The sequence below is a fragment of the Staurois parvus genome, unplaced genomic scaffold (assembly GCF_062004578.1).
Source record: "Staurois parvus isolate SC_StPar_1 unplaced genomic scaffold, SC_StPar_1.0 ptg000827l, whole genome shotgun sequence".
NCBI lineage: Eukaryota > Metazoa > Chordata > Amphibia > Anura > Ranidae > Staurois > Staurois parvus.
The window spans coordinates 7290932-7315634 of record NW_028318623.1 but is presented as its reverse complement, the minus strand read 5'-3'; the positions used below and the strand labels follow the sequence as shown (position 1 = coordinate 7315634).

At 41.8% G+C, this 24703-nt stretch overlaps 1 protein-coding gene across 1 annotated transcript in view; it reads right to left on the bottom strand.

Annotated features, from left to right (window-relative positions):
• LOC149443895 (cell adhesion molecule CEACAM1-like) overlaps window positions 1-23935 on the bottom strand; it is a 39368-nt gene extending 15433 nt beyond the window's left edge. The window contains exons 1-5 of the mRNA XM_089655230.1: window positions 23863-23935; window positions 18948-19250; window positions 7910-8191; window positions 5461-5736; window positions 1663-1956 (exon numbers count right to left, since the gene is read on the bottom strand). Of these exons, the coding sequence (XP_089511356.1) occupies window positions 1663-1956; window positions 5461-5736; window positions 7910-8191; window positions 18948-19250; window positions 23863-23935 (1228 nt within the window). The remainder of the gene's footprint in view (window positions 1-1662; window positions 1957-5460; window positions 5737-7909; window positions 8192-18947; window positions 19251-23862) is intronic.
• Between the last annotated feature and the right edge of the window lie 768 nt (window positions 23936-24703).

Here is a 24703-nt window from a genome sequence, read left to right as displayed (position 1 = left end):
TGCCCTTAGACATGATATTCCCTTGAGAGTATCTCACCAAAACTGACATTTTGTTGCAGGGGATGCCAAAAATCTGAGTTGTATCTTAGTGCAGACTTCTGGGAAAATCAGTAAGCCAACAACACAAGCAAGAAATGACATTTTTGGGGGTCGTTCTGTATACCATCTGTGTACAGAAAGCCTCCAGGTAGCCACATTGCATTGCATTTTAAATAAAATTACAATGTTGCAGATTGAAAAGGAAAGGGAATTTTTAATAACATTCAATGACAATATGACTTGAGTCGCAATTGTATATGCTATATCATTTTTTTTATTTGCTATTTATTTTCCCACTAAAGTGGAGTTACCCTGTAAAGCCAGTGGATAAGAATGCCAACCAGGCAACTAACATTTTCAGAAGGAAAGGTCAACAATGTCAGTCTCCACTTTTTCTTCTTCACAATTTACTTTTAACAGTAATAGTTTCAGATGTTATTCCCAAGCAGACATCACATGCCTGACGAAGGGCTCCTGCATGGCTCAGAAACATTGCACCTTTCTATTTGTGATGTGATCATTCTTCAATAAAAACAGTCGTTCGGATGAGATTGGTGATCTGTGGTGTGCTGGCAAATATCAACTGTGCTTATTCCCAAGGAGACATCTTGCGCAGATCGAGCTATCTATCTATATCAATTGATCGATCTATCTATATATATATATATATATATATATATATATATATAGATCTATCTATCCATCCATATCTATCTATCTATCTATCTATCTATCTATCTATCTATCTATCTATCTATATCAATTGATCGATCTATCTATCTATATATATATATATATATATATATATATATATATATCTATCTGTCTGTCTGTCTATAGATCTACCTATCATCCTATCTATCTATCTATCTATCTATCTATCTATCTATATCAATTGATCGATCTATCTATCTATATATATATATATATATATATATATATCTATCTGTCTGTCTGTCTATAGATCTACCTATCATCCTATCTATCTATCTATCTATCTATCTATCTATCTATCTATCTATCTATCTATCTATCTATCTGTCTGTCTGTCTGTCTGTCTATAGATCTACCTATCATCCTATCTATCTATCCATCTATCCATCTATCTATCTATCTATCTATCTATCTATCTATCTATCTATCTATCTATCTATATCAATTGATCTATCTATCTATCTATCTATCTATCTATCTATCTATCTATCTATCTATCTATATATATATAGATCTATCTGTCTGTCTGTCTATAGATCTACCTATCATCCTATCTATCTATCTATCTATCTATCTATCTATCTATCTATCTATCTATCTATCTATCTATCTATCTATCTATCTATCTGTCTGTCTGTCTGTCTATAGATCTACCTATCATCCTATCTATCTATCCATCTATCCATCTATCTATCTATCTATCTATCTATCTATCTATCTATCTATCTATCTATCTATCTATCTATATCAATTGATCTATCTATCTATCTATCTATCTATCTATCTATCTATCTATATATATATAGATCTATCTGTCTGTCTGTCTATAGATCTACCTATCATCCTATCTATCTATCTATCTATCTATCTATATGTTACAATTATCTTGATTATTATTATTTTACTTACAGGCCAAACTGAAGGTCAGACCACGGCTTGTCTCACTGTTAAGCTTATTAGAGGCAGTACAGGTGAAAGGTCCAGCGTCACTTCTAGAGACGGGGCTGATGATGAGATTGGACTGTGGAGGAGAATCATTCTGTGTGATGTGATACCGGGAGTCCTGGGGTAATGATTCTCCATTCAAGCTCCAGAGGAAATCGACAGCCGAACCCTGAGCTGAGCAATGTAGAGATACAGATTCCTGTCCAGCCAAGACCAATCCCGAGGCATTACTGGTCACCGTCACTGCAGTCACTACAGCTGTGATTAGAGCAAGAAATAATTGTATCCCTTTGTTATTTCAATAACTAAACACAGTCAGTCCAAAGAATCAAGAGTTAATCTCTGTAAACACACATTAGAGAACTGCCCTATTATCTAAATCCATAAATGATGTCAATGCCCAACAGATTACTTCTCTAACTTCTCTCATAAGAAACTTCACTTACATACACTATATTGCCAAAAGTATTGGGATACACAAATCATTGGATTCAGGTGTTCCAATCACTTCTCTGTCTGGCAATCCAATGGACGTGCCTGGGCTTGGTGGTTGCCAGGAGAACAGTACTTGCCTGACTGCATTGAGCCAAGTCTAAAGTTTGGTGGAGGGGGGACTATGGTGTGGAGTTGTTTTTCAGGGGTTGGCCTTGGCCCCTTAGTTCCAGTGAAGGGAACTCTTAAGGCGTCAGCATACCAAGACATTTGGACAATTTCATGCTCCCAAATCTCCCCCTAGCGTGTAGATTGTATTTATATTTTTAGCCCCAGAGTGCATTACTTTACATTTTCCTACATTAAACCTCATTTGCCATGTATTTGCTCACCCCTCTGCAGTTTTTTTTTTATTAAAGTCTTCTTGTAAGGTTTCAATATTCTGTAGTGTGTTTATTACCCTACTTAGCTGTGTATCAGCAAACACTGAGATTGAACTACACTGAGATTGAACTGTTTTTCCCAACCTCTATATCATTTATAAACAAGGTAAACAGAATTGGTTCCAGAACAAACCCCTTCAGAACCCCACTCACGACTACAGACCATTTTGAAGGTGCACCATTTATCACCACCGTCTGGTTGTGCCCCTGCAACCAGTTTTCTATCCAGTTACATATACCATCGTCCATGCCAACAGACCTCGATTTGTAAATCAACCACTGGACGCCGACCGTACGCAAATATTCAGCCTCTCGGCGCCTGGGCCTTGACGCCAAGCGGCCGCATATTTGCGTAGCATTTGAAATCACATATGTGCTGAGAGCGCATCCCTGTGCGCTCAGAGCACATATGTCGGTGTCTCCCCTTGAGATCGGGAACTTTTTCAATCATGTGACCGCTGTGACAGCGAATTACAACAGTCACATGACCCTAAAACCCTGCCTGCCTCCTGGCATCTGAAATCCCTTAAAGGGCCAGGAGGCACTGGCGTGAAGAGGTTAAGTGTTTATAAGGCACCATGTCAAATGCTTTGGGTAAAGTCTAGATACACTACATCCACAGGGCTTTCTTTATCCAGATTACAGCTCACATTTCCATAGAAAGTTAATAGATTGGTCTGGCATGAGCGATCTTTCATAAATCTGTGCTGGTTACTACGAATGATCATGGACACGAGTGAGGGCCATATGAGAGATTTTCATAGAGCAACTTGCTAAAATCTGTAAAAAAAGGATGCTCTTCTACAATAAAGTTCTGTATATAAGACAGAAGTGGACAGATTCCCTCTGACTTCTACACTGAGATGATGAAACAAACTCGGCTCAGTGGGGATCATCTTGTGATTGCAGTTAATTCAATCCTGTGTTATTTTACTGATAATCCTACACAACTCACCTAAAGTGGTTCTGCCACGACAGGGTCACTTATAAACTAAGCACACCCTGTAAAAGAACAGCATCCATGCTTATCTTTCTGATGGACCATGTCTATAAACTCTGGAACTTTGTCGATCTCCAACTTTTGCAGGTACTCTCATGGGTGATTCGAATCAGGGGCGGACTGACCATTCGAGCACTCGGGCGCTGCCCAAGGGCCCGGGGTCAGTAGGGGGCCCCATGAGATGCCCCTGGTACCTTTTTTATAGGCTTTTTTGAGTGTGGGCAAGGACACAGGGGCCCCACAATCCCCTATTGCCCGGGGGCCCTATGAGTTGTCAGTCCGCCCCTGTTCGAATGCCTGCCGGTATGAGATCTCTAGGTATGATTTCTCAACTCTGACCACCGACTAAAGCCACTGTATGGGGATCATTCGCTTCTATTGGATTTCTTTTACTTTTGATAGACGGGCTAAATAAAGTAACTTTTTGATTATTTTTGGGTTTCCAGTATAATCTCAATCTGCATTCCTGGCCCAAACTCTAAAAAAGCCCCACCCAGGACATCTCCCTTTTTTACCCAAAGTTATGATAATAGCCCTTGGTCACACTGGTGCTACTTGTCATGCAATTTGACCATTTCAAATCTCATGACAAGTCACACCCTAATGTCCACTATGGAACCGTTCCAATCGGTGTGACTCTAATGTAGTTAGAGTAGCACCTATTTTGAAAGTAGTTCCTGCACTACTTTTTGAGATTTCAGGTGTGACCTGCATGGACATCTGTGCAATTCTCACAGATGTCTTCCGAGTCGCACCTGAATTCGCATTGACGCACGACTTCAAGTGAAGTCACACGATTTCACAGTCAATGTTAACCAGGGCTTAGACCTCACAGTAGGACAGAAATAGGTTTTAGTGGGTGTTGTCAGTAGTTTTTTTTTTTTATTACTTATTTATTTTGTTGCAATGTTATTTTTTACAATATTATTTTTCATAATTGTTACACTTTTTTAGGAGCTCTGTTGGGGGGGGGGGGGGGGCGTTGGCTAAATATTAGGGGTCTCACTTTTGAGTCTGAGAAAGGTACATAAATTCCCCAATCCCTTTCATTGCAGCCTCAGCTGCACAGGACAGTGAATGAATGGGAAGTGCTCTGTGCTGAGTTGCTACCTGTTCATTCACAAACCAAAGTATAGTAAACACAATTTGCAATGCTTCAGTTGTGAATTTACATGGTACCAATCACTCACTGTGTTCATTTAGAAAAGGAAGGGGCTAGTAAATGACATATTTACCACTCCTTTCCATCCGGTGGGAGAGTAGAGGATAGAAGTGATGCAGAATTGGGAGGCAGCTGAGGGAATCTGTACCACATGGGGTGATTAAGGTGTTCCTAGGCACACTCAGCACACTGTGTGCACTCCTGTGAGATCTCAAGTAAAATTGTAGGTTGAGCCAGTGCTGAGCTCCTATAAAGGTATGGTGAGTATTAACCTACTAGTTAGTCAAATGCTACCACCTGCTTTACTCATCTTTCATTAGGGCATGCATGATCCTGTCCAGGGGCGGACTGACCATTTGGGAACTTAGGCACTGCCCGAGGGCCCTGGGTCAGTAGGGGGCCCCATGAGATGCCCCTGGTACCTTTTTCATAGGCTTTTTTGGGTGTGGTTTGAGTGTGGGCAAGGACACAGGGGCCCCATGATCCCCTATTGCCCGGGGGCCCCATGAGTTGTCAGTCCGCCCCTGATCCTGTCTATCAAACAGCTGGCACATATGTAGGTTAGGCTGCTGGTATACTAAAACAACGCATGTCAGATGGACCCTATGCAAGTATATTGTCTGCTTACCTTGAATCCCAAAACTGGAGGGAGTGTTCTCATTATACCATAAAATAATAAAAGCAAAAAAATGTCCCAGCAATGTAAATATTTTATTTTTACTCACAGGCAAACTTGAAGCTCACTCCATTGCTGGTCTGGTTGTTTATCGAGTTTGCAGCTGTACAGGTAAAGGTTCCATTGTCGGATACAGGATTGATTATGAGGACTGTGTTATTCTCAGTGAGGTGATATCGGGGGTCCTGGGGTAGTGGTGCCCCCTGTAGGCTCCAGGAGTAAGTGACATCTGTACCTCGAGCTGAACAGGTGAGAGACACCAAATCTAATCCCGGCCAGACCAATCCTGATACATTACTGGTTAATTTTACATCGGAGACCGGATCTGTTAAACAATAAAACAATCACATTACATCATACAGATATCTATTTGTTTTTACTTTTATTATTAATCATTATTATTAATATAAGATATAATGATTTATGATAGAAAGTAGTATACAGTATATGTAAAACTCCACTTCACAAATGTGTGAAGCTTTTAATGTGTAAGGCCTGTTTCACACGGGCTTCAGCTTATATAAGAGCGGTGTGAACACCAAGCATTGACAACGCATTTCCAGAGCTTTGTTAAAAATTTTAAAGCTTTTAACGGCTTCCATGCTGTCCTATAGCAGAAATACTGCTACAGGGTGGCTCAGGTGCACAAAATCACGTGTATATATGTCATATTGCGTGCGCACACCCTACCCGCACCGCCATTCACGGCCTTGGCTGTCAATCACCGGGTCCCGGCCGGTGATTCCCTGCTGGCACCCAGTGATCTCTGAGGATTTCCAGTGGGGGAGAGACCTGTATGTAAACAATACAGATCTCTCTCCTGTCAGCTCCTGCACTGGAGGGCCACCAGTTTGACACCCCTGCTCTACAATATATCATAGCTTCCTACTTCTGCTGTCATGGTTGTTAAGAAATGAAAAGATGCCAGCACCTGCTACGTACTTAGCAACCAATATGTCACCCCCCTTATTCATTTTCTGACGAAACGCATTGGTCAGAGCTTGCGTGATAGGCCAATTCCTGTTGGTGGAGCACAGGTGGAACACAAACCAGTGTTCCTGGTTAAGTTTACATGCTTGGATGAATTTTATCTATGTAAGCCGGCATCACGAGCAGAACAGGTTATTTTTTTTCTTTTTTCGGGTAGTGGCAGGCATCGTGATTGATGTTGGATCTACTTCGGGGGACATTTTTTTAATTTTTATTTTTAATAAAGGACTTGTCAAAGACTGTTTCCTGTCTTTTTTTACACTAGATTTTTTTTCTTTTGGGAATGGGTAGCTGTACCATGTACCACATACTTTTTCAAATTGGGGGGGCAGGCTCTTGGGGGCCGTCTTGTCAAAAGGGGCTTCCAAATTCCAATATGCGCCCCGCTCGCAGACCCCCGCAACCACAGGTCATGGCTGTGGGGAAGAGGCCCTTGTCCCCATCAACATGGCGACAAGGTGCTTTGGAGGTTGAGGGTATGTCTCCTGGTATGGTTCTGGAGGGGGGCACTCACTCGTCGCCCTCCCTTTCCTGACCTGCCGGGCTGCATGCTTGGATAAGGGTCTGGTATAGATTTTGGGGGGACCCCCACGCCATTTTTTAAAAAATATTGGCGTGGGGCTTCCCCTCAAAGTCCATACCAGATCTGAAGGGCTTGCTATGGGTGGGAGGGGGACCCCGCACTGTTTTAAAAAGAATTTTCCGACAATTCTTTTTACATTCAGCTGTCAGCGGGGAACCCCATTGACAGCTGAAACATGAATGAATGTTTCACTACTAAAATACCGCATGACCTAATAATATAACTCATGTGGTATTTTAGTAACTGAGCGGTATCCTAACACATACTCAGATGCGGTAAGATACTGCTCAGTAGTTTGGTTCACGTTCGAAGTTCGTGGTCAAAGATTCTGTAGGTTCGGATGTTCGACCGCAGACCGAACAGGGGGGTGTTCGGCCCATCACTACTGGTTTGTTTCGCATGAGACTCAGACTAGCTTTTTGACATCTATCATACTTGCCTCAATGTATGTTGGCTACAGAAATGAAAACTGCCAACAACACATTTCCTTTCCTTCAAATATATCTTCGAGTTTTCAGGCATCTCAAAGAACTGCACTGAGTGCATTCAAGCCCTAATTTTGTGTTTTTTTAATCACACACCTTATGCTGCTTATATCCAGAGAAATTTTGTATATCTACTGTAATGATGTTATTATGCTGCATTGTTCCCTCCAATCAGCAGGAAGAGCAGAGCCAAACCAGCCCATAGACTTCTATGCACAGTGCTATGAATTATGGGAGCCGTAGTTCAAGACAGCAGCAATGCAATGGGACCAGTGAACTCTTTTCACTATTGTTCCCAAAATGCATTGAGGAGCAGGGGGTGGGTCGAGACGAATTTTACTGGACTGCCAAAACTTCACTCTCTTGGCACCAGGGAGCGCATATCTGTATCCAGGATTGGCTGCTGTTAGAGAAATATTGTATATGTATGGGCCACTTACCAATTACATTCAACTGTATAGAGTTTCTGCTGGTGTTGGAGCTGACAGGGTTCTGGATGGTGCAGATGTATATTCCTCTGTCATTCCCTGTGATTGGCTGGAGGTAGAGGTAGGAATCCTGGCACGTCACATGGGGCTCAGAGCAGATGTTCTTCCCATCATGGTAGAAGGTGTAAGTAGTGACAGTCTGGCCACTGGCATTACAATGGAGAGACACATAGGTGCCACCAATGAGAATATCAGAAGTGTCATTTCTACTCAGGACAGGAGCATTGAGAACAGCTGGAATATAAAAAAAGGAACTTATATGTGACCGCACTGACAAGATATTTATGATATTTGTATATGTAGAATGAGTAGCATAGGAAAGAGATCTTAAAATCATCAAATGAGCCCATTCTTTGCCTAAGGTATTGCAAAGCAAAAATGTTTGAAAAAGCGGAACCTCACTCTTTCAATCAACATGGACTATTTTTAATCCTGATGCTGCTAATATTGATAAATAGATTGTAATGTATATCATATTTACATGTTTTAAACTTTTTTTTTCATTTTTTCAGTTACTTTCTGGTTTCCATGTGTAGGCAAATGATTTCATACAACCCAGTCCTCAGGAGGGGGGGAGGGATCTCAGCTCAGCCAATGCCTGAGTTAAGGGCAGATGGATTCCAGGAAGTAAATCTACATGAATCATCTGCCCTTACTCAAGATGAAGGGGGAATGGTGCTGCGCTAACAAACACAGGGGAATCAAAATGAACTAAAGATGGTGGATGACCACAAAAAACATAATGCATGTATATTACTTTATAAACACCACAATGCAACTAGTGCATATGACAGATGTGAAATGGATGCAAATAATCCCATAATGGACTCCAAATATGTGCTGTATAGGGATAAAAGTGATCCTTACTATATCCTACATATAGTGGTTCTCAACCATCCTAATGCTACGACCCTTTAATACAGTTCCTCATGTTGTGGTGACCCCCAACCATAAAATTATTTTCGTTGCTACTTCATAATTGTAATTTTGCTACTATTATGAATCGTAATGTAAATATCTGATATGTAGGATGTATTTTCATGATTTTACATTTACCCAGTAATTATAATTCGTGAAGTGTCGTTTACCTCCAATACTGCTGATTTTAACACAGTAGCTGCTTTCTACACAGTAGCTGCTTTCTACACAGTAGCTGCTCTTTACACATGTATGACTGGTCCACATAAGTACATTATGGCGCCAATCCTGTCACATACAACTGTATTTGTACAGGGTGTATGTGATGGGGTTGGCGCGATGATGTCATCACGCTGGGTACTCTTATGTGGGCGTATCTGCATGTGGACAGACCCGCCTGGAGACAGATAGAGGAGCGGTGTCTCGGTTCCTAAGACCATCGAAAATATGTGTTTTCCGATGGTCTTAGGCGACCCCAAAGGGGTCACGACCCACAGGTTGAGAAATACTATCCTACATCATAAGAATACATAATAACGAAATAACAGTAATAAAAGTGTTCAATTATGTTATAAGTACATGAGAATCTTAGAGTAAGGTCCATTGCATTAGAAATGGCTATTATTATTAGGTGCATATAGATATATTCAATTTTATTCTAATATATATATATATAATATATATTGTATTCAGGTGTTTTTGTGTATCCAGCTACATTTGAGTGATGTGTATTGGTACACTTACATAATGTGTATTGGTCCACTATACATCATGAGTGTTGTAAGCTGATAAGTAATGAAGGGTGTAGCATGTGCTAAAGAAACCCTATAAAAATGTGAGCTGTAATCAGCTTAATCAGAGCATCTGATGGGCAGGGCATGGGTGCTCTCATACAGCTGTATTCTCACTAATAAATATATGATTTGGAGCTCTCATTTGCAAGGTTGTTTATTTCAGGTTTAAAGTTGTGAAATCTCCTAAACAGTGCTAGGAACCTAAAAAGAAAAAACAAGTGATAAAAGGGTCAAATGAATGCAATATAATAGTGGGCAATGGAACAAATGACAGGAGAGTCCAAAAGGTAATGTCTAATGGTGGGAAAATACAAAGTGGATGACATAAATGTCAGGACAAATCAGGGGCGGACTGACCATTTGGAAACTCGGGCACTGCCCGAGGGCCCGGAGTCAGTAGGGGGCCCCATGAGATGCTCCTGGTACCTTTTTCATAGGCTTTTTTGAGTTTGGGCAAGGACACAGGGGCCCCATGATCCCCTATTGCCCGGGGGCCCCATGAGTTGTCAGTCCGCCCCTGGGACAAATCGATAAGAAGTGAGCACAGTCACAGATGGCCACTGCCAGAAATACCAGGGGGTGTTTTTCAAAGTGAATTCTCAGCAAAATAGAGCATGGCGCATGGATGGATGGGGGGATTTGCTTCTAAATATTACCATTGCATTAAATAGTATTTTTGGTTTGTGGTGCTCAGATGCAGTGCAGTTCTACTTTAAATGTTCTCCTCCCTACAGTGGCGTCCCTAGGCAGGTGTGGGGGATGCGTGCCGCACCGGGTGACACCTACCGCATGGGGGGACACCGGACCTGCTCCACGAAAGGGTAAGTTGTAAAGCAAGCCGACAATCCCGCAGCAATCAGAGTAAAAAAAAAAAAACAACAAAAATCTTCATCACCCCCCCACAAGTAGTACAGTGTCACTATACTGCTAGCGTGACAGTAGGTTAAAAAAAAACATAAATATTAATATAAAAATGTAAAAAAAAGTTTGAAAAATTATACTTTTTGGTTATAAACTAATTTGGGTTATTTTTTTTTTTACTAAAAAGATAACTGAATACATTTTGGCCAAGATTTATGAAGAAAGATTATTTATTTGCAAAATTTTATAAGAAAAACACATTTTCAAAATGTTTGGACTTTTTCATTTATATAGCAAAAAAAAAAAATCCCAGCGGTGAATAAATACCACCAAAATAAAGTTTTATCTGTCTCAAAAAAATGCTAAAACAATTCATATAGGTTCAGTGTTGCATGACCGCACAATTGTCATTCAAAATGTGATAGCACTGAAAGCTGAAACTTGGCCTGGACAGGAAGGGGGAGGAAGTGTCCGAACTTGAAGTGGTTAAGCAGAAGTAAATGGAAAAAAAACAAAAAAAGAAAAAATTGGGCCCCATGCAGGATAATGTCTTATCATTGGCATTGCATACTAGCAAATACACCGGTGATGTCACCGGCTGCCACTAACGTAAATATCTCCTAAACAATGCACATTTAGGATTTAGGAGGTATTTACTGTACCGACAGGTAGGTCTTATTATAGACTTACCTGTAGGTACAAGTAAACAAGGGGGATTTTACTGCCACTTTAATAGTTGCTAAGAACCTGTTTCTATTTGTGGGCTTGGCAATCATTTTTGTTATAATCAACCAGGTCCAAAGAAGGACTGAAATAAAGTGTGTAACGTGAACTGATCCACTCAGGGATCCAATGTGATATCCAAAAGGTGAAAAAGACCAAAAAAGTAAAGAATACTATAAATATATACAGTCCAAATGGGACTGGATAAAGGTGAAAAACAGCCAAAGATAGGACTGAATGAAGGTGAAACAATGAATATAGAAGTGTCACAAATCCCTACGTACCACTCAGGGGTGGACTAACCATTTGGAAACTCGGGCACAGCCCCAGGGGCCCGGGATCAGTAGGGGGCCCCATGAGATGCCCCTGGTACCTTTTTCATAGGCTTTTTTGAGTTTGGGTAAGGACACAGGGGCCCCATGATCCCCTATTGCCCGGGGGCCCCATGAGTTGTCAGTCCGCCCCTGGTACCACTCATACCCAGCACTCCATAGAAAACATCATTATCCCATGATTTTGGATAATGATAATCCCCCCCAAAAAATAAATTATAAAATATATATATAAAAAAAAAGAACATAAAAATAAAAAATATTAAATCCAAACTACAAAAATGTACCAAAAAATGCAAGGTTTGAAAAAAAAAAAGATGAAAAAACATGTCAGAAAAAATTATATAATAAATCACTAAATAAATAGGAAACACTTATGTAAAAAGTTCAAAGGTGCATAAACGCCAAATGATCCAATGACTTTTCCAAATGTGCAAGTGATAAAGTGGATCTGCGTGCCAACCAGTGCGAAAGATATCCCAAAATGGGGAAAGCAATGCAGTGTTATTGGGCCTTAACCCCTTGCCGCCACCATCCCCTGGCCCTTAAGGAGGAACTACATGCTGGGAAGTGGAGGCAGCCTTTCCAATCATGTGACCACTCTGATTGGCTGTCACATGATCGTATGCTCCCAATCGCAAATATGCATCGGGAACTGTCCATGACGGCTTAGTTACTGTGCCGAGAGCACGCAATGAGCACACTCCCTGCACAGAAAGCCATTTTCCTTGGACATTTACACTCTTTGGCCACTTTATTAGATACACCTATTCAAATGCTTGGTAACACAATCTGCTACTCAGCCAATCACATGGCAGCAACTCAATGCATTTAGGCATCTAGACGTGGTGAAGACGATTTGCTGAATTTCAAACCGAGCATCAGAATGCAGAAGAAAGGGGATTTAAGTGACTTTAAACATGGCATGGTTGTTGGTGCCAGACGGGTTGGTCTGGGTATTTAAAAAACTGCTGATCTACTGGGATTTTCACACACAACCATCTCGAGGGTTTACAGAGATGGTCCAAAAAAGAGAAAATATCCAGCGAGCAGCTCTTGTGTGGACGAAAATGCCTTGTTGAGGTCAGAGGAGAATGGGCAGACTGGTTCCAGATGAAAGAAAGGCAACAGCAACTCAAATAACCACTCGTTACAACCAAGGTATGCAGAATACCATCTCTGAATGCGCAACACATTGAACCTTGAAGAAGATGGGCTACAGCAGCAGAAGACCACTCCTGTCAGCTAAGAACAGGAAACGGAGGCTACAATTCGCACCGGCTCACCAAAATTGGACAACAGAAGACTGGAGAAACGTTGCCTGGTCTGAGGAGTCTTGATTTCAGCTGCGACATTCAGATGGTAGGGTCAGAATCTGGCATAAACAACATAAAAGCATGGATCCATCCTGCCTTGTATCAGTGATTCATGGATGTGCAGCCAACAAATCTGCAGCAACTGTGTGATGCTATCATGTCAATATGGACCAAAATCCAAAATGTTTCCAACACCTTGGCTATGCCACGAAGAATTACGGCAGTCCTTAAGGTGTACCCAATAAAGTGGCCATTGAGTGTACATGCAGCGGCTCGGTGTTAAAGCTCACCTACCCAGCACCACATATATGCATGCAGCTAAGAGGAACAGGTTAATAGGAGCCTATGAAGAACAATATGGGAGTTACCATTGCTGACCTGTGTTTAAAGGTGCAAGATGCAGGGCTGTCAATCTCACCTTGATTTATTACTTGGTAAACTGCTGACCCACAAAAAATATACATTTCCAGGTTAGTGTGTCATTAACCACTTGAGCTCCAGAGGATTTACCCCCCTTAATGACCAGGCCTCTTTTTGCTACTCGGCACTGCACTAATTCAACTGATAATTGCGCGGTCATGCAATGCTGCACCCAAACTAAATTTACATCCTTTTTTTCACACAAATAGAGCTTTCTTTCGGTGTAATTTGATCACCTGTGTGCTTTTTATTTTTCACCCTATAAACAAAAAAAGGCCAAAAATTTTGAAGAAAAACAATATTTTTTATTTTCAGCTATAAAAAATATATAGTAAACTCAAAGTTGGTTATAAATTTAGGCCAAAATGTATTCTGCTACATGTTTTTGGTAAAAAAATCCCAATGAGTGTATATTGATTGCTTTGTGTGGAAGTTATAGCGTCTACAAACTATGGTATAAATACTGCAATTTACGCCATTTTTCTGCTATACAGCGCTGCGCTAGTTTAACGGACAATTGCGCGGTCATGCAATATGGTACATAAATGAAATTTACATCCTTTTTTCCCCCCACAAATTGAGCTTTCTTTCGGCGGTATTTGATCGCCTGTGCGGTTTTTATTTTTTGCGCTATAAAAAAAAAGGCTGACAATTTTGAGGGAAAAAAAACAATATTTTGGACTTTTTGCTATAAAACATGTCCAGTAAAAAAAAAATGCAAAAATCAAATTTAGTCATAAATTTCTGCCAAATGCATTCTGCGACATGTCTTTGCTAAAAAAACCAAACCAATACATGTAAAATAATTGGTTTACGTGAAAGTTATAGCGTTTACAAATGGCGGGAAAGATACTGGGATTTTTAGGGTTTATTTTATACTAATAATGGCGGCGATCAGCGAATTATGGTGGCGATCAGGGACTTATGGCAGCAACCAGCGACTTATGGAGGGACTGCGGGACTGCGGCGGACATTCTGACATTGGGGGGTACTGACTTGGGGTCACTGACATCCCCAAAAACACTAATACAGTGATCAGTGCAAAAAAAAAACAACCTGACACTGTACTAATGGCACTGGGGAGGAAGGGGTTAACTTTATTTTGCAGGGAAGGGTTATAGGGGTGAGGGGAGTGTTTTACTAGGGGACGGGGGTGTGTGCTGGACGGGACAAAGCTGATCGAGAAAGAGAAACTGTTCTTTCTCGATCAGCTCATCCTCGAGCTGTCAGGGAAGTGACAGACAGCACAGCTACTGCAGCTTTGCTCTCTGTCACTGTTTGCCGCTGATCGCTGGGACATAGCCGCTAAGGAGCGGCTGTGACCCGGCGACTGACATCTGCGTCGGTGATCCGCGGGACAGATAGGGCCTCGCGCGCGCCCCCTATTTGTTTACAAAACACAAGTTTTAAAACGTGGTTTTGCCTGCGAGTGCCGCCCTGCCGCCGTATATGTACAGTGGCTGGGCGGCATGTAGTTAACCAGTGGAGTGAGGATTACATTAAATAGACCTTTCACACTGCTCCGGAGCAGTTTGACCACACCGTGGGAGCAGCACAGCTTACCCCGTGGGCTTGGAGCTGTGCTCGCCCATAGAATCGCATTATGTCCCGCGGTTTACATGCAGGAGTTTGGGTGTGCTCTCAGAAAGCGCACCAAGACTCTTAGATTGTAAGCTCCCTGGATCAGGGCCCTCCTAACCCTCCTGTATTGAACTGTATTGTTGCTGTATTGTCTCCCGTTATATTGTAAAGCGCTGAGCAAACTGTTGGTGCTATATAAGTCCTGTATAATGATAAAATTGCGGGGCAGAATGGAACTCTATGCAAAAGTGCAGCTATTCTGCACCAAACCTGCGGGTAAGCTGCGCTGCTCCTGTGAAGCGGTCAGACCACACTGGAGCAGTGTGAAAGGGCTGAAAATGTAGATTACATATCGCATACCAGTGTATTGTTGCTAAATCTTTTTTTTTTTTCAATATGACAGTCAATACTAAATCCCGAAACAGATTCCTCCGGCATAAAATTTCACACTTTTATCTCTAAGGGTTCATATACACTGCAGCTGATAAACTGACATTTAGGAGCTTTTCTGCGTTTTTTTCAGCAGCCCCTGAACTCTCCCTATGTGTCCATGTACACATCCTCCTTTACAGTCATTTACAGGCAGTTGAGTTTACAGTCGTTTTTTTTAACGCACCAAACTTGTGTTTAGGAATAGATTTTATCAGCGTTTCAAACGCGAAACGCTTGTAAACGTGGTTGACTGCGTTTATAAGAGTTTGCATTTAGAAGCGTTTTTTTAACTGTTCCATATCCAGATGCTGTCCAGAACCTTTTTTAATCATCAGAAATGCATGCAAAGCATTTTCCATGTATTCAAATGGACCCGGTACACCAGCGCAGTCAGTTCCAGGTTTCGCATGAAGGAAACAATGGTAGAACGTGCCGCATTATGCTCATGATGGGATCCATAGTGAATACAACCAGAAAAGACAGGTCATCTCACCACATACTGCTCTCTCTGCTTCTGCTCTCTATTTCTCTCAAAATGTCTGAAATAGTTATTTTTTTACTGTTTTTCAGTGCATTCTGGACATTTTGGATGGTCTCCTGAAATTATCTTTAAAAAATGCTTCTAAACGCAAACGCGCATAAACGCAGTATGCAAACGTGGCTAAACAGATGTTTTTTTAACTTACATTTTCCAACAGTCAGTTTCCATTGTTCAGAAGAGTTTTCCAAACGTCCCATGTACATGAACCCTAAAACAGGTACTATACATTGTACTGGTCATAATGTAAAGTACAAAGTTGCTACTTATGGTTGGCTCTAGGATCATAGACAGCCTCCTTAATATATGTAGATCAGGGGTGCTGAACCTTTTGAAGAACGAGGGCCACCTAAAGTGGTTGCAAACCTCAGATATGGGCCACAGGTTGAGCACCCCTTATGTAGATGATACCGAAAATAAATATGTATTTGTGTGATATTAATTTGGCTTCAACTCTGAGTAGAAATATAGGGGGTCTAATAATGAATGTTCTTTTATATATATATATATATATATATATATATATACTGTAATTTTTAAGAGTTTTTCCTGCATTTCCCTTTTCTTCTACTCAGGAAATGTGGTTCGAAGTTTGTGCCTGTGATGTAAGCATCTAGCTGGCTAGAGAAGACTAACTTCCTCCTTCAAGTTTTAGAAAAGCATCTTATGGTCAAACCAGTTTGAACCCCAGCAACTGTCCTGATGGATGCTATTTTGGACTGACCATGTGATGTTAACACTCACTTAACTCTGAGCTTGCTGTTAAGCATATGAGGATTTGATTGGAGTAAAACTATATGAACACGCCTGGACCTTGTATGATCAAGTCTGGATCTTATGTCTATAAATGTAATAGTCTAAAACTTAAGAGATAGATAGATATTTTGTATTACCTTAGTCCAGTGTTTCTCAACCTTTTTTCAGTCAAGGCACACTTTAAAATGATGGACAGTCTTGAGGCACCCCAATGTCAAATGGGGTTCCTCTAGACAGTCCATAATTTTAATAGGGCACCCCATTCTAAAATATCAAAAACTATTCTAATAGTTTTATATAACGCAGCAACATCCAAACATGTAGGACACCCAACATTAGAGGTGACTTATTCTTCCAAAGCAAATACACGTTTGCACACTGGTACTGACTAGTATCCCAGTGTTTCTCTTCTCCTTCAGTTTTTATCCATCACTGAGCTAATGTGACCCCAGCACTGATGGAGAGGGGCAGGGGAGGGTCAAACTAGGATGCTGTGAAGGCAGCCGACATCCTTCTTATCAACTGATGATGTCATTGGTTGTCAGGATGCTGGTGACTAGAAGGTCGTAATGGTGCACAATGAAAACCTGTGGCTTTGTGTAACTAAAAGGAAGGCTTGTGCCATCTGCTGGCTTGTATATATGTTTTGGCCAATTTTTAGACATTTTGCCAAGGCACCCCTGAAGAAACCCCAAGGCACCCCGGTTGAGAAAGGCTGCCTTAGTTCATCTCACACGAGGTGAACTTTTGTATGCTATACATCATCAGTTAAGGAGGATGTCAGCTGCCTGCACAGCATCCTGGTTTGACCCTCCCCTGCCCCTCTCTATCAGTGCCGGGGTCACGTTAGCTCAGTGATGGAGAAAATCTGAAGGAGAAGAGAAACATTGGAATACTAGTCGGTACCAGTGTGCAAAAGTGTATTTGCTTTGGAAGAATAAATCACCTCTAATGTTGGGTGTCCTACATGTGTGGATGTTGCTGCGTTATATATAAAACTATTAGAATCATTTTTCACATTTTAGAATGGGGTGCCACAAGACTGTCCACAATTTTAAAGGGTGCCTCGGGACTGTCCCTAATTATAAAGGGTGCCTCAAGATTGTCCATAATTTTAAAGGGTGCCTTGGCTAAAAAAAGGTTGAGAAACACTGCTCTAAACCACGGGTGTCAAAATAGCGGCTCTCCAGCTGTTGCCAAACTACAAGTCCCATGAGGCATTGCAAGATTGACAGTTGCAGGCATGACTCCCAAAGGCAGAGGCATGATGGGACTTGTAGTGTTGCAACAGCTGGAGGGCCGCCAGTTTAACACCCCTGCTCTAAACACTTAGAAGATTGTCATGGAGTCTTTCCTCTCTTGCGCGTGTCTTCAACACTGGACACAACATGATTAGGTTGCCTCTTGCGTTCTCCGAGGGTGATGGTAGTAGCAATTCTGGGCTAAGTAACAGATGTTCTGGGAGCAGAAGTCCTCTCCCGCAGCTCACTAGGTCCCTCTACTCCAGAACAAAATCCCTGTGCACACTCGACAGTCTGTCTGGCAACAGTAACCTCTGGAGAGGTCCTGCAACACGATGTCACACCAACCCTTAGCAAATCCAGGAACAGGCCCCACACAACACACGTCTCCTTGTACCCATGTGGAAAATTGCCCTAGAGCCCAGGCTTTCAAGTCCTTATCCTCCTGGGACTTGTAGTCCCACAAAGTTCTAAACAGGGACTGCCTCCAGTGGTCTACACTCCCCACAGTTCCAAGCAGATCCCAGCTGCACATAGTCCTCCTGACTCAATGGGCAGGTTTTTCCCAGGCTGCAGCTGTAGCCAGTCACAGGACCCTCTTTGTTGGTGAATTGGTGGGTGGGGATCTCCATAGAGGTGGCTTCAGGTATGCAGTCTGTGACAGTGTCTGTGTTTCTCCCTTTCCTCACACAGCCCACTTGCTATAAGGAAAAGAAGCAGCAGCTGTGTGGCGCGGTGCCGTGGTCAGGCTACAAATATCTCTTTTTTTTTGTTTGTTTGATTTTGTTTTCATTTGCACTAGAATTCATTTGAATTTGATGTTTACTGAAAATATAAATGTAATAAACAGCAGCACTAATATTCTCTAACATAAAAATTTGTAGCTACCATTTATTCATTGTATAGGTCCTCTGCTCTCAGAAAATATATAATAGTTTGGGGTTTTAAGTGTGTTAATGTAAAAACTGCGAACTTTAGCATATGTGTGAAATATGCAGCATAACGGGTAAATAAAGGCAAAGTAAAAATGATAACAATAATAACCTATAGTGCAAATAAGTAGTAAGTTACAACTTACGGTAGATTCTAAGATCATAGATGCTCGACTTTATAACTGTAGAGGGCGGCATCTGTGCATTAAAAGTGTAAGTCCCCTCGTCTGTAGAGGTCAGATTATCCAGTCTCAGAGTTCCATTGTCATACATCTGACATCTTCCTGCATACTGGGCAGTACATCCAGGAGAGAAACCAGGAATACGGGAAGCAATCGTGTTGCCTTTAAAATTCCAGAATAATGCAAGTGTCTGATCTGAGATGGATTCATTCAAGTAAATATATCTGCCAAGTGTTCCATTCACCACCTCAGCAGCAAATACATCACCTGCGGAAAAAATATATAATTACATAAGTATGAGTAATACAAACAAAGGTTGTGTATAAAGGTCCCAATCCATTTTAGTTTAAAAACCACGCCATGGTCTGAGAAGTGCATCTTGGGAAACTGATGTTGTTAACCCTTTGCCTACCGGACACTTATACCCCCTTAGTGCCCAGGCCAATTTTCAGCTTTCAGCGCTGTTATACTTTGAATGACAATTGCGCAGTCATGCAACACTGTACCCATATGCCATTTTTAGCATTTTTTTCACACAAATAGAGCTTTCTTTTGGTGGTATTTACTCACCGCTGGGTGTTTTTTTTTTTGCAATATAAACAAAAAAAGAGCAAAAAATTGGAAAAAAAAGTTTTCTTTATTTCTATTAAAAATTTTGCAAACAGGTAATTTTTCTCCTTCAGTGATGTGCATTGATGAGACTGATAGACAGCATTGATGGGCACTGATAGGAAGAACTGATGGGCACTGATAGGCGGCACTGATGATGCTGCACTGATATACAGCAATGATGGGCACTGATAGGCGGCACTGCTGAGCAGCACTGATATGTGGCACTGATGATGCTGCACTAATATGCAGCAATGATGGACACTGATAGGCGGCACTGATGATGCTGCACTGATATGCAGTAATGATGGGAACTGATAGGCGGCACTGCTGAACAGCACTGATAATGCTGCACTGATATGCAGCAATGATATGCAGCAATGATGGGCACTGATAGGCAGCACTGACAATGCTGTACTGATAGGCGGCACTGATGATGCTGCACTGATATGCAGCAATGATGGGCACTGATAGGTGGCACTGATGATGCTGCACTGATAGGCAGCACTGATGATGCTGCACTGATATACAGCAATGATGGGCACTGATAGGTGGCAGTGCTGGGAGGCACTGATGGGTGGCACTGCTGGACACAAGTGGGTGGTACTGCTAGGCACTGCTGAGCACAGGTGGATGGCACTGCTGGGCACTGCTGGGTGGCACTGGTGGACAGCACTGCTGGGCACTGATGATCAGGGCAACTGCCACAGATTCCCACCAGGTATGCCCTTATCATATGGGATGCAAGCTATCAGCAGACAGATCACCTTGCTCCCTCTGCCTGTGCAGTAATGACCCTATATGAGCAGAGCCTGAACAGGATTAAGAACCCTCCTCCTCCATCCATGCAGGGCAGGCGACAGGGATGTGCAGAGAGATCAGAGCATGCAGCTCCAGCTTTCCGTTCTTTGTCCTGTGTGCTGTGTGTGTCACAGGCAAAGAACAGAAAACTGATCGCTCCTAGTATCTATACCGCCATTTGTAAACCAATTAATTTACACGTATAGCAAAGACATGTCGCAGAATACATTTTAACCTAAATTTATGACGAAATTTGATTTTTACAAATTTTTTACCAGACATGTTTAATAGCAAAATGTCGAAAATATTGTTTTTTTGTCAAAATTGGCGGTCTTTTTTTAATAGCACAAAAAATACAAATTGCACAGGTGATCAAATATCACCTAAAGAATTCTCAATTTGTGGGGGAAAAAGGATACAAATTTAATTTGGGTGCAGGGTTGCTTGACCGCGCAAATGTCAGTTAAAGTAAAGCAGCGGGAGGGGGTGCAAGGGTGCATGTGATTGGCACAGGGTCAGTCATCTCTGTCTGGACAGAGGGTCACTAGTCATGCAGCCTCATAGCAAAGTCAGAGGAGAATGAAAACTCCTCCTACAAACTTTAACCAGTGCTCTGCTGAAGTCACAAGACTGCTCTAACTGCTGATGAGATAAGGTATTTAGCAGTTTATATTTACTAAAATAATTGCATTTCTATGTTGTGTGTACTGTGGGAGACCAGATATAGTGAATGCAGGGTCCTGGGTTTAGTAACACTTTAGAGTGAGCATTCTGACTAGCACGAGATGGAAATGGTGGTGACACTGGGCAAGTTGTTTGAAACACTAAAGACAAAAATGCTCAAAGCCCCACCTTTATAAGCTCATATAAATATCAGTAGGAGTCACTAGTAATCATCAAAATGCAAAACTGCCATAAAAACCCTGGTCGATATTCAATTACTGAGCAAAAATTTCAGTGTATTTTACTTGCATTACTTAAGTGGAAATTCTCGGCTGTCTAGGGGTCTCCAAACTTTGGCCCTCTAGAGGTTGAGGAACTGCAAGTCCCATGAGGCCTTGCAAAACTCTGACAAACACAGGCATTACTTCTAGAGACAGAAACAGGATGGGACTTGTAGTTCCTCAACAGCTGGAGGGCCAAAGTTTGGAGACCCCAAGAAAGCCCAGCAGTTCCACTTAAGTAATACAAATAAAATACACTTTACTGAAAAATACACAAAATAACCCATAAAATGTATCATCTTTGGCCAAAAACACAATGAGAAAAGCAAGCAAACATACATATAACTGTAACCTGGCCCCCTCTCCCAATTTCTAATGATTTGGGGCAGGTTATGTATGGGGGGAGCTCAAGTCAACTAAAGCCTGGAAAGCTTCGGCATAGAAAGATTTGTCAGTATGCCTGAACCATCCTAGGACAGCTTGCTTCATTTTGTCATGCTCACCATTTCCACAGAAAGATTTCTCTCTTGTGCAATTTCACGACATTATGCTTCGATTATCCAGGATCAGGAGTTCCATATGCGCTGAATGTTCACAGGAATGACTGCTATGGGATGACAGACGTACGACCATCTTTGAAATGTTCACAGCATTCAACTGTCTTACTGCGGCTGAGCGTCTCATCACCGTACTGTGCTCCACATCTTCTGTAGATATCCGCTGGTTTCACGCCTTAGTTCACAAGACATCTCATCCCCGCACACTGTCCCATGCACGCACTAACATTGTTATCTGCCATCTTGATTAATGGGCTCTGGACTGGCCTGGGACATGTGCACCGCCTATAGGACACACTTGCCACTTACTACTGCGTGTAGTACCGCCACTTTAGCATCCCTTTTTATACCTGTAAAATGAAAAGTCCCGGTTTGACTTGAACACCCCTTGTATATATTAATACATATCCTTATATGAAGACGTTAAACCAGGTTGCCACATAGAAATGGGATTCAAGTAGAAAAGTACTCTTCATGTAATCCGTTACATATCCATTACATATAAAAAAGATGTCAAAATAAAAGCAAACAGATAAAGAACTTCATATACCTGTAACTCTGTAAATATGGCTGTTTATTTGTCTCCATTAATACAAAGGCTGTGATATCAGCAAATCACTGGGAGAGCCAGGTATGATGACAGAACAATTTAGGGCACGAGGGTCCAGAGGAGGATCAATATCGATACCACTTGATTTCATCAAAGATAGTCCCAGATGTCATGTCTAACTATGTAGCTCATATAGTGGTTCCATTCAAACCTTCCTCATACCAATGTGATTAAATGTTTTAATATAGTGCTATGTAGTATAAGAGATCTTTGTAGAGGAGATCAAGTAGATGCAGAAGAATTCAAGCCCACATGAACATCCAGAAGTGCACTATAGCCACAAAAAGCCTAGAGCTGCAGTTACAGCAAACAGGTTTTTTTTTGCTTTTGGAATGAAGGTTTTACATAAACAATTAAAAGCTGATCATTAAGGGTACCCCCTCCAGTATTTAATGGTTTGTTGTATATTTTGTGTTTGTCATAGTAGGTGTTATGTATTGCCTCTCCACATTCTTAAAACGCTCTGACAAATCAAACCACGCTTGTTCAAGTGCCATTAATTTTCAATGGCACCTAAACGTGGGTGCGATTCTGCAGCGATTGTCACGTGTTAAATTGCAACAAACCACATTGCGTGAATCTTGTCGCCCTGAAAGGAGTTTCTTTAGGGGTGACAAGCTTTGCGCAATTTGGTTTAAACAATTGCATCATGATTTATGCTCAACAGTTGCGGCAGAATCGCACTGCATTTTAGGTGCCATTGAAAATGAATGCCACCTGAAAAAGCGTGGTGCGGTTTTAGAGTTGCCACCTCATCCCTTTAAAACACACTTGACGCCCATAGAAATGAGGGTGGACTGGGGGTTTCCAAACTTAACCACTTCACGCCGGCACCTACCGGCCCTTTAAGATTTTCAGAAGCCAGGAAGTATACGGGGTTTTAGGGTCATGTTACCACCATAATTCGCCATCACGGCGGTCACATGATCGGAAAAGGTCCCGATCGCAAGGGGAGATCGGGACCTTTCCATGAGTCACGGACGTATGTGCTGGGAGCTCGCAGGGTGCATGCTCTCAGCACATTTACTGTATATTTTCTAATGGCACGCAAATATGCGGCCGCTCTGTATCAAGGCCCAGACACCAAGAGGCCACATATTTGCGTGCGCTCGGTGTCAAGGGGTTAAAAGATATGACAAGGCAGTGCAAAACTGTCTCTCCTCCGTGCCATGATGGAATGATGGAAGTCCCTTTATGAGTACATCTAGAGATTCCCAACTGTGGTTCCCTACCTCTATCAGCACTGTTATGGCTTCCTCACAACTTACGTCAACAATCCCTAAACCCTATAATGACTCACAGTCTGAAACTCTGGGACTTGGTTCACTACTCAAATAGATGTATGCCTCTGTACTTACCTTTATTGCCCATTCTCCTCCCCAGCTCTCCTCCCCAGCTCTCCTCCCCCAAGAGGAATCTGCTCTTTTGCATGGTGGCCCTCTCATGGTTTCACTCACGTCTATCATTTTTTGTCTTCATAGTCTTTCCCTACCTGGTCCTCCCTTCAGAAACACCACCAAACCCCTAATTCAAAATGATTTTGCTATTTGCAGTTATGTCATTGGATTATGGAGTGACAGAAATTGGGCAGTTTTCCATACTCTACTTGCTCTTTTCCTCCCTAGAGATGCTTGCCTAGCCCTTCAACAGCCAATCCCTGACCTCTATAAACATCAACAGACTCCATCTACCTCCTCTCATACCTTCTGGTTGATATGGACAGTGCGTAGACTCAGGGCGATGTCAAATCACACTGATGCTTGGTGTGCCATGTCTTCTCCTCCCTGAATGCATTCACTGGTATATAGGTGACACAGTCATATACTGTAAGTCCTCACATACAGTATAATACCCATGGTCGCAACTATGAGAATTTGAATTATATTGTGTACCTCATTTGTTATGTATTTTACTGTTCATATGATAGCCCCCGTGTGGGAGTTTTGCACGTGTTTTGTACCATTTTCTCCCCTTTAAAATCAATAAAAGTACTGAAACAGAAGTAAATGTTTACAAAATATAATGCATTATTTCATGAAAGTGAATATACATGGATTTTTGTATAGTGGGTGGCCAGTATATAAGCCGCTTGATTAGGTTGCAGATAAAGAGGGAGAGATGAGCAGGTATGATCTTGAAAGACAAATCAGATTGTATCTCAGAGACAACAGCCACAAATGTTTTAACAGGGCTGGAAAG